Source organism: Hipposideros armiger, unplaced genomic scaffold (assembly GCF_001890085.2).
Source record: "Hipposideros armiger isolate ML-2016 unplaced genomic scaffold, ASM189008v1 scaffold_1497, whole genome shotgun sequence".
In the NCBI taxonomy this organism is placed as follows: Eukaryota; Metazoa; Chordata; class Mammalia; order Chiroptera; family Hipposideridae; genus Hipposideros; species Hipposideros armiger.
In genome coordinates this window covers 212,607-223,297 of record NW_017732847.1, presented here as the reverse complement: position 1 = coordinate 223,297, position 10,691 = coordinate 212,607, and the positions used below count along the sequence as shown (strand labels likewise).

At 35.8% G+C, this 10,691-nt stretch overlaps 1 protein-coding gene across 1 annotated transcript in view; it reads right to left on the bottom strand.

Annotated features, from left to right (window-relative positions):
* Positions 1-10,691, bottom strand: part of ANKRD26 (ankyrin repeat domain 26) — a 127,351-nt gene that overhangs the window by 32,945 nt on the left and 83,715 nt on the right. The window contains exons 13-17 of the mRNA XM_019634084.1: positions 10,465-10,606; positions 6,673-6,886; positions 4,416-4,599; positions 3,721-3,858; positions 931-1,881 (exon numbers count right to left, since the gene is read on the bottom strand). Of these exons, the coding sequence (XP_019489629.1) occupies positions 931-1,881; positions 3,721-3,858; positions 4,416-4,599; positions 6,673-6,886; positions 10,465-10,606 (1,629 nt within the window). The remainder of the gene's footprint in view (positions 1-930; positions 1,882-3,720; positions 3,859-4,415; positions 4,600-6,672; positions 6,887-10,464; positions 10,607-10,691) is intronic.

Here is a 10,691-nt window from a genome sequence, read left to right as displayed (position 1 = left end):
GACTCCTATATCTTACAAGAAAAGTGAACTCATTCCAATGGCCTCCAGGGCAACCACGTCACCTGGCCTCGACCACCCTCCCTGCTACATATGAATCCTGCCACCCCTCACTCATCTGAAAATGGAGATCCAATACCAAATTCATAAATCACAGACAGCTACAATTCTCTTTGACTTGCACAAACTTATGTCCAAATGATAGCACCTGGGCCTTGGGATGAGAAATATGAACAAATTATTCATATAATTATTCAAAGTAAACTATATGTCGCAGTGGGAAAATTAAATCAAGTACAGTTTTGCTAAAACTCATTCACATTTGTCCCAAATTATGATTTAATGAAAAGTAGCTACTTTTAAGGAGTTGAGAGGCCATAAGAATACATTATTTGAGACTGAAATATTTCCAAATTTAAATCAAATTGACATAAATAAAAAAATAATTATACCAATTAAAATGCATATGAAGCTACTGAAAGAAAGGTGCTATTGAGGGGCAGCATCTACATTTCGGTTCACCTGGGAGATCTGCAATTAACTGTCTAGGTGATCCACTAAATTGAATCTTAATTTCAAAACACTCATTTTAGGTATGAGCATTTCCATTTATCTGCTTCATAATGGTACTACAATGTGACAAAAAGAACGATTAAAATTATTATTTTAGCAGTATAAGACTAAATTATTACCATCAATCTATATCTATTAACTTAAAATGTCATAGGCAATACAACATCTTCACTCAAAGTAAAGCAGCACTCAGATCTAATTTTTATTTGGACATAATGTCTGCTTTTAAGCTGATGAAGCAAATACATTTATAGTCTACATTTTTTAATATTCAACTAGATTTAACATTTAGCCAACATCCAATTTTACTTTGAATTTTCTTTCAGGAAATTTGAAAATTATTTCTTTCTGGGTACTTACTTCTCTTTCTGCTTTATCGTTTTCATACTGATACATTCTTTCTTTTAAATGATTACATTCTTTGATTAACTCCTTATTTCTTTCTTCTAGCATACGACTTTGTTTTTCACTTTCAGCTCGAAGTATTTTTATGATATCCTGAAACTGGTCTTGGATATTAATTACTGTCTTTTCTTTATTGTCGCTTTTGTTGTGAGCATCATCCAGTTGCTGTCGTAGCAACACATTTTCACTTTGTAGGTGAGAAAATCTCTCCTCTAGGGATTCCTGCTTTCCAATGTATTTATTCACTTTATCTTGCTCATTTTGATACATGTGTTCAATTTCCTTCTTTTTACACTGTGTTTGGCTTAGGTCTCTTTGCACATGTTCTAAAACTAAAGTCCTTTCTCTGAGAGCATCTCTCGTGTGATGAAGCTCTACTTCTAGGCTACTGAACTTACTTTCAGCTTTAGAGAGTTGTTGAGAAAGAACCTCATTGTTATCCTTTAGGGTAGACATGTCAAAATTCATCTTGTCTCGGAAACGAAACCATTCATCTCTTGCTCTCTGAAAAGCAAGTTCTAGGTCTCTTCTAGATGTCTGACTTTGCTCATGATCATGGATAGCAGCAGCCAGTCTAGATCGGTAGGATTCAACTTCTGTTTCCAGTCTTTCTTTGTTTTGTTTTTCACTCTCCAGTTTAGAGGTTAGCATTGTATTCTCAGCTGTCAGAACATTAACTTGTCCATTATATTGAAATATTGTTTTTGTTAGTGTTTCCTCATTCAGTTTGATTGTCTTTTGAAGATGGTCATTCTTTTCTTTTACAATTGCAATGTCCTCCATGTATTTTTTTTCCATTTCCTGGTTCTGATTTTTTACGGTGTCTATTTCCAGTCTCAGCATGGCAATTTCATCCTGCAACATGCGGTTTTCATGCACCAAATCTTTTTCAGGACTCTCAGATACCTAAGTAAAACAATGGAGACATGTAGTTTAGCACTCAATGAAATGATACATAATGATATCCTCTGAAGTTAAAGAAGAACCTATATGTTTATATAATGAAAAGGCTGCAATGAGTGGGTATTCCAGTGGCAAAAAATAAAATTGGATCCAAACCTCCACCTTTATATAAGCAAAAATTCTCAAAAGTAAAAAATTAATATAAGATGCTCAATTCATGAGAGTAAGAAAAGAAATCATAAGAGAATCTTTAAGGGTCTCAGAATTGGAAAGGCAAACCCAGAGGCATAAAATAAAAGATTAATAAATCTCACTACACTTAAAATTTAGTTTACTGCCTGAATATATTTCCTAAAATTCTTATTTTCTGAGAATATTCTATAGAGATCTACTTTTCTAATATTTCATAGTAAGTTATAAAAATTACATCTATACTAATAACTGACGGCATTTATTAAGCACTTCTGTATACACCAATGAACTCATTTAAATAGTGATCACCATCTGGAATGGAGAGGTTAAAAGGAGGTCAGCAAGTTCAGGGTTTCCCCCAGGTCTTCTGACTATAATTAGTGCTCTTGCACCAAACCACAGCTACTTCTGCAGTATAAACAAACACAAAAGAAGACTTACATTTCGAAAAACTCATGGTAAAGAAGGTAAAATTTATAGAGTTCTTCTTAGAAAATCATGAGATTTTTTGCCGCTGCAATAACTTTTATTGCCTTTTCATAATGTTTAAAGTTATATCAAATGTGAAATAGAAAAAAATACACTTTACTATTTAACTAGGAATAAAATACTTATCAATAAATTATCATTAAGTATAGATCATGGCATATCATTGTCTTCAAAAGGTACTGAAATAAAATACTACTTGGAACAAATTGTTACTTTTCTCAAAAGGAAGAGAATGACATCTAAAATATGGTCTTGAATTGGCTATACTTTTCCTCCTTACCATCAGTGGAAATGAAAACTAACTTCTGTATTGATATAGCAAGCGGAGGAAATCACTACCAAAAAATGGAACCTCTGTTGTTAGTAGCAATAGTTTTGACATTTTGGAAAGCTCATCACTTCCTATGGAAAATATTAAAAGCCTCCCCTTTGAATGAGGCCACTGTGAATGTCACCACTTGACTGTTGAAGACAAATGAATTTGAATTAAGAATATCATTTTGTGGGGCCAGCTGAGTGGCGCGTTGGTTAAGAGTTGGCTTGGGACACCAGCTCTGAGCAGCAGGACCCCGGTTCGGATCCCACATTAGGGCCAGAGACGCTGCACCCTCTATAGCTAAGATGGTGAACAACAGCTCGACCTGGAGCTGGGCTGCCATGAGTCGCTGGCGATAGCGTAGGCTGCAGTGGGGCTGACCGGCAGCAGACGTGAGCCACTGTGAGCAGCCATCCAATGGCTGGTGAGCAACTGCCTCATCCAGGAAGAGCACAATGATAATACCAACATGGGCCAGTGAAGCCATGTCCTCCACAACTACACTGAAGAACAAAAGAACAGCAACTTGTCTGTTCCCCTTCCCCGATTCCCCAATGCTGTTCCCCTACACCAATTTCCCAATAAAATCTATTAAAAAAAAATATCATTTTGTGTAATTGACCAAAAATGCCACATCCTAAAAATACATACACATACACACACACACACACACACACACACACACACACACACACGCGCACGCACGCATGCACGCATATGCTATATATAACGAGTATATGCTTTTAAAATCTTTTATACATTCCATATGGATAGTGTTGTTTTTTTAAATATATGCACACACAAATACATACATACACACATTTGAAAATGACTAAACAAAATACCTCTGAATTCACTTTCTTATGAGCTGTTTCTATCTCCTTTTGTTTGCAAAGGAGATTGGTCAGAATTCCATCTTGTAATATTCTGGCATTTTGTTCTCGAGAAAGTTGCCTCTGAGTGTCATTTAGTTCTTCCACAACCTAGAGATACAGTTCATTAGGTTTTTGGTCTCATACTATTTAAAAAAAAAAAAACAATCAAAACCTTAAGAGCAGAACCTTTAAAAAATTGTTAAAAGGAAGTAGCCTTTTTAAGCACAAAGATCTTTATCCTCCATGAAAAACACAAATTTGAATTTAAATGAGAGCTAAATCTGTCATACAGCAAAAATACAGGAAGCTATAATATTGTGAAATAACATTTCTTTACAAAACATTTGACTAGTTCCATCACAGTCTCAAGACAATTTAGCCTATACGTTAACATTTTAAAAAGCCAAAATTAACATTTGTGTTGATGATTAAGCTCAATTTACCTTCCACTTCTTCATTTAGAAAACATATCCAGAGCATCTATTAGATGCCCTAAATTGAAATAAATTAATAATTTTAATTATAAATGTCACAGTTCATATTTTGAATGAGATAACATTTTGGTTTGTTTTAAACCTAAATAATATACATTAAATCAAAGGGGTATTATAAATATGGGTGAAATACTATTAGAATTATGAAATTTTTTCTAAAGATGAATTTACCTGATTGAAATTATTTCTTACAGTCTTCAATTCCATATCAAGTGTTCGAAGAGTGATTTCAAGTTGTTGTTTCATGTCCACTTCTTGACTATATTGCTCTTCCTTTTTTCTTAACTGCTCCCTAATTTTTTTATATAACATATCAGTATTTCTTCTTTTCTCTTTTTCTTGTTGTAAGGTAAATCTGCAGTTAAATACACTTATCTTAAATTTCATTTGGTTAGAAAATAAAAAGTTCATTTTATGATCTGGTTCTACATATGTCGGTTTATTATCCTAGAGAAATTTCTATGTTCTCAATTTTTTTTCTATCTAGGTCTCATGTTTTTTGAATTTCTCACTTCAATCTATTCCAAAAGGTACATATATATACCTGAAAGGTAGCAATGAAAAAAACATTCTGGGGCCGGCCGAGTGGCTCAGTTGGTTAAGAGCTCACTCAAGAGTTTGAGCTCTGAGCAACAGCAATTCGAGTCCCAGCCCGAGCTGAGCAGCCGCTGAGCTGCCAACAGGTGCCAGGATGGCTCAGCTAAAAATAAAAAAAAAACAACATTCTGCTACTTAGTAAGTTTTAGTCAATAGTAACTCTGGTAAATATCATAGGAAAGAAATTTTGAAATTATTTGGTAAAGGTAACATTGACAATTATCATTTTATCCATAGTCATATTTACTCCTCCATTAGGACAGATAATCTAGTTACTAATTAAAAAGAGAAGTCGTTGTTTATAAACAAGTTTATAAATTCACTAGAAATAAAATTTCAGCTTTTTCATATTCAGAAATATGACAGGTACTCCTGAAAATTTACAATGTAAGACAGCATCTGCAAATGTCTCATACACAATTCATATCTGGTGACTACTGTAATCTAAGACTAGGCTAGAGAGTCTAATATCTGTTGCCCTACACTTTTTATGTTTCCTCTTTTGTAACACTTTCAGCTTATTTTGTTGATTGTTATCTATTTTAGAAATCACTTTAAAATCCCTTTTGGAACAAGACAGGATCCACACTAAGTCAACAATGAAAAGTAATATGTGCTTTCAGTATAGACCTTTGAATTAATTTTATCTCTATATAAGATGCTGAATAATCATCACTTTCCATACCATCATTTCTCACACCATTCATCAACTTAGACTAAAACAGCACAAATTTTTTTAAGAAATTTTTTCTGTCTTGAGAAAAATGGCCATTTTAGACTCTGTTGTTGGGAAGGTAAATTAAAATGAACTTTCTTGAGAACAATTTAGAAATATGGACCAAAGGCTTCTTTTCTTTTTTAACTGTAAATACAGGAAGAGGCTTTCTTCTTTTTTTTTTTAAGGATTTTATTGGGGAATTGGGGAAGAGAAACAGTATTGGGGAGTTGGAGGAGGGGACCAGCTAAGTTGTTGTTCAGTCTTCATTGTGGAGGGCACCAGTCGCCATCTGGTTTCCTGATGGCAGCTCGTGGCCTCTAAACTCAAGGTGCTGTGTTCAATCTTAGTTGCGGGTGGGCGTAGCCACCATCCCATGCGGGAGTTGAACCACCAGCCTTGTTGTTAAGAGCACATGCTCTACCCACTGAGCCATTCGGGCGGCAGCTCAGCTCAAGGTAACGAGTTCAGTCTTAGTTGCGGGTGGGCATAGCCCACCATTGAACAGGCAATCTTGCTGTTACACCAGCTGAGCCATCCTGCCACCTGTTGGCAGCTCAGCGACAGCTCCGCTTGGGTGCAGCATCTCTGGCCCATGTGGGAATCGAACCAGCGGCCCTGTTGCTCAGAGGTCACACTCTTAAGCCAATTCTTAACCAACTGAGCCACTGAGCTGGCCCTCAAAGACCTTTTTTTTTAAAGTTATTTTACATTAACCAAATAATACCCTATTAAAGAATTTATTTAAAGTATATAATCAGAAATGTAGAAACAGGTTTATACAAGAGATAGTCCCTGTCCCATTAATTATAATATAAAGAAATGAAAAACAACCAAAATTCAGTTTATTAAATAATGACATTTCCACATGGTGGACTTCTACATGGTCATTCAAATAATGATTTGAAAGAATATACACTAACTTATTACTAGAAGTATGCACTGTTAAAAACTTGTTATATTATTTCCAAGAATTTCATATTCCACAATACTAAAGAAGTTTTCTTCTCTGTAAAATACCAGAAGGTAAGTTAGCAATTATAAAACTTCTCCTATATATCTGTAGGTTAAAAGTAAATATTCAAATATTTTTTTAAAACCAAGATGTTTTAATACCTCAAATTGCAGAGTTCTTGTTCCCATTCCACTTTTTGATGTTCTAACTGTGATTTCATTTCTTTTGTTTCTGATAGCTCCTTTTGTAATCCACTAACCTTATTTTCCATTTTTTTAATTTTTCCTGTAAGTAGTTCACAGTGACTTTTTCTAAGTTCTATTAATCTTTCATATGAAATAATGGCATCTTGAATTTTCAACAAGCTAACAGAATCTACATCAGAGAGAAAACAAAAAATAGAAATAAAATATGAGTACTTTTTGCATATAAATGACTGCATTTTCACACTCACTCATTCATACATTGAACAAATATATATTGAGTACCTACAATGTGGAAGACATTATACAAAGCTCTGCAGATAAAAGAGAGAAGAGACTGGTTCTTGTTTAGCTTAAAGTCTAGTAGAGGAAAATGACAAATAAAATAATTATAAATTCTGATAGATACTATATGAAAACAGTTCTATGATCACATAACAGAACTTGATCTAGATTGGGTCCAGGGAAGACTTCCCTGAGGAAGACATGGCTACACGGAGAAACGCAGGATGAGCAGGAAGCAATGAGACAAAGGAGGAAGAAGAGCGTTCTGCACAGTCTATAGCATGTGCCAAAGTTGTACTGAAATCTGCTTCTAGCAAGAAAGAGTAAGAAGTACTGATTTACCTTCCTTCATGAAACAAGCAAAAACAAAACAAATTACATTAAAAAATTATTTTCAAGACCGGGCTTCAGGCAATGAAGGACAATGATTCCTGAAACAAATGAAGTTGCCCTAATGAATGTCCCAGCACACTGCCTTGAGAGAATTTCCAGGCCACTTCACAGGGAGAAGGAACTGAGGTAGAGTCCATCCGACTCCTTAAATTAGGCGATGAAGCTGACGAGGTTCTGGCGAAACCAAGGCAGAGAGAGCTCATAGGTCAGAACACTGGAGAGAAGACAGCAAAACAGAAAAGGACCCTGGAGGGCTGGCCGAGCGGCGTGTTGGTTAAGAGTTGGCTTGGGCCGGCCGAGTAGCTCAGTTGGTTAAGAGCTTGCTCAAGAGTTTGAGCTCTGAGCAACAGAGGTTCGATGCCTGGCCCGAGCTGAGCTGCCGCTGAGCTGCCAACAGGTGGCAGGATGGTTCAGCTCATTAAAAAAAAAGAGTTGGCTTGGGAGCACCAGCTCTGAGCAGCAGGGCCCCGGTTCAAATCCTACATGAGGGCCAGTGATGCTACGCCCTCTACAGCTAAGATGGTGAACAACTGCTCAACCTGGAGCTGGGCTGCCATGAGTCACCGGCGATGGCGAAGGCTGCAGTGGGGCTGCAGTGGACTGCCATGAGCTACCGTGAGTGGCTGGCAGCCAGCTTGAGCTGCCAAGAGCCGCCATGAGCTGCTGTGAGCCACTGTGAGCGGCCGTCCAGAGGCCGGCGACCAATCTGCCTCACCCGGGAAGAGCACAATGATAATACCAACATGGGCCAGGGAAGCGACATCCTCCACAACTAGATTGAAGAACCAAAGGACAGCAACTTGTCTGTTCCCCTTCCCTTAAGTCCCCAATAAAAATCTTAAAAAAAAAAATCAATTAATATTACTCACCATATTAACAAACTAAAAAAAGACAAGCCATATAATTGTATCAGTAGGGGAAAACAAAGGCACTTGACAAAATTCAACATCTATCCCTGATAAAAACTTTCAGCAAACTAGGAATATAAGGAAACTTCTTCAGTAAGATGAAGATCTATGATAATTCTATAGCTAACATCACATGTAATGGTAAAAAACTGAATTCTTTCCCCAAAGGATCAGGAACAAGACAGGGATGACTGCTTTTACTCTTACTCAGCACTATACTAGAGGTTCTAGCCAGTGCAATTAGGCAAGATAAAGCACCAAAAGGCATTCATCTGGGAAAGAAAGAAGTAAAACTGTTTTTATTAGCAAACAACATGATCACATAATAGGAATCAGCAAACTCCAACCTGTGAGCCAGGTTGCTTATTATAGTAAATAAATTTTTACCGCAATACAATCATGTGCATTAATTTATGTATTGTCTATCGCTATTCTCATGGTACAATGGCAGAGCTGATTAGTTGTGACAGAGAATGTATTGGCCACAAGACTTAAATATTTACTACATTTAGTAAAACTGTAGTTTAAGACTAACACTATCTTATTTCAAGAACTATTATAAACCTAAAGTAATTAAGATAGCATGTAATTGCTGTAAAGTCATGACGCATATTTGCAATGAAAAACAGTAGAAATATGTCATGACTTTTCTGACAACCCAATAGATCAATGGGACAGAGCAGAGTCCAAGAATAAACCCACACACATATGTGAACTGATTTTGACAAAGGCACAATGGCATGAAGTAGAAAAGAATAGAGCCTTTTCAACAAGTGGTGCTGTAACAACTGGATATCCATATACAAAAAAATGAACTTGGATTCCTACCTTGCATCATATATAAAAGAGAACACAAAATGAATCATGGATCTAAATGAAAGACATAAAACTATAAACCTTCTAAAAGAAAACATAGGAGAAAATCTTTGTGACCTTGTGCTAGGCAAAGATTTCTTAAATATGAACACCAAAACCAAAATTCATAAATGAACAAATGGATAAACTGGATTTCATCAGAAAGAAAAACTCCCACTATTCAAAACACATTGTTAAGAGAATGAAAAGACAAACCACAGACTAGGAAAAGATCCTTGCAAAACATATAGCTGATAAAGGAATATATCCAGGATATAAAAGGAATTCTCAAAACTTGACAAATAAGAAAACAAACAATCTAATTTTTAAAATGACAAAAGATCTAGGCAAACAGTTCAGCGAAGATATACAGATGGCAAATAAGCACATGAAAAGATGCTCATTATTCATTATTAGGAAAATGCATTTTTAAACCATAATAATGTACACACTACACATTCATCAAATTGGCTAAGATTTTAAAAACTGACAATACCAAATGTCCATGAAGATACAGAGGAACTGGAATTCTTATATGCTGCTGGTGGGAATGGAAAATGGTGCCACTACTTTACAAAACAATTTGGCAGTCTCTTACTAAGGGATATAAGAGGCATGAGGAGACTTTTAGGGGTGATGGATATGTTACTTCTCTGGATTGTGGTGATGGCTTCATATGTGTATATGGATGTCAAAAGTATCAAATTATATGATTCATATGTGTGTGATTTACCTAAACACCACTGTTGGAAACAAAAAGCTCTATTACAGGAAAAAAATGTATCAGGCAGTGGCTGAGACATAGACAGAAAGAAGGATGTGAAATCATACAAAATAAAGCTAGAGGATTGTGGCCTTTCACCTTGTTTATAGCAAAGAGAAGTGATAGCTGGGTTTTAAGTAAAGGGGTAACATGATGAGATCTGAAATTTTTTAAATATATAATAATTCTGGTTGCAATGTACACCAAGGTTCCAGGAGGTAAAATGGCAAGGAGAACAATTCTGAGGTTGTATCAGTATTCCATCAGGGAAATCATGGTAACCTGACCTTGGGTGATGGCATAAGAGAGAGGCAAAGTCAACAAATACACTAGGTGTTGCCATTCACCCTGAGAAAAGTACTGTGGTAATTATCATAGCTCTTTAGCTGAGGGTATACAATCACTCCCGTTTTATTTTAATATGAAACAGATCTCAGATTAACAGTTTTACAAAACATCAGTACTCTATGGAGCAGTACTAGACAAAGGGTGCATATATTACTGCAGTATACATACAAAGGCTTTATATTTTTACAATGGTCCTACCTTTACAATCCATGCCAAGTTGTTCAATTAGCAACATGGAATTCTGATAATTGGAGTAAGGCAACTCACAATGTTCTGAAACTGTTTCAGAAGACTGAGTTAAGTCATCAAGGTCATCCATGGAATTAATTTGCTCTTTAACCTACAAATGAATAATACTGCACTTCAAAATGTCCCCACAATATTTATAAATATACTAAGTGTACGGAAGAGATAAATACCCACCT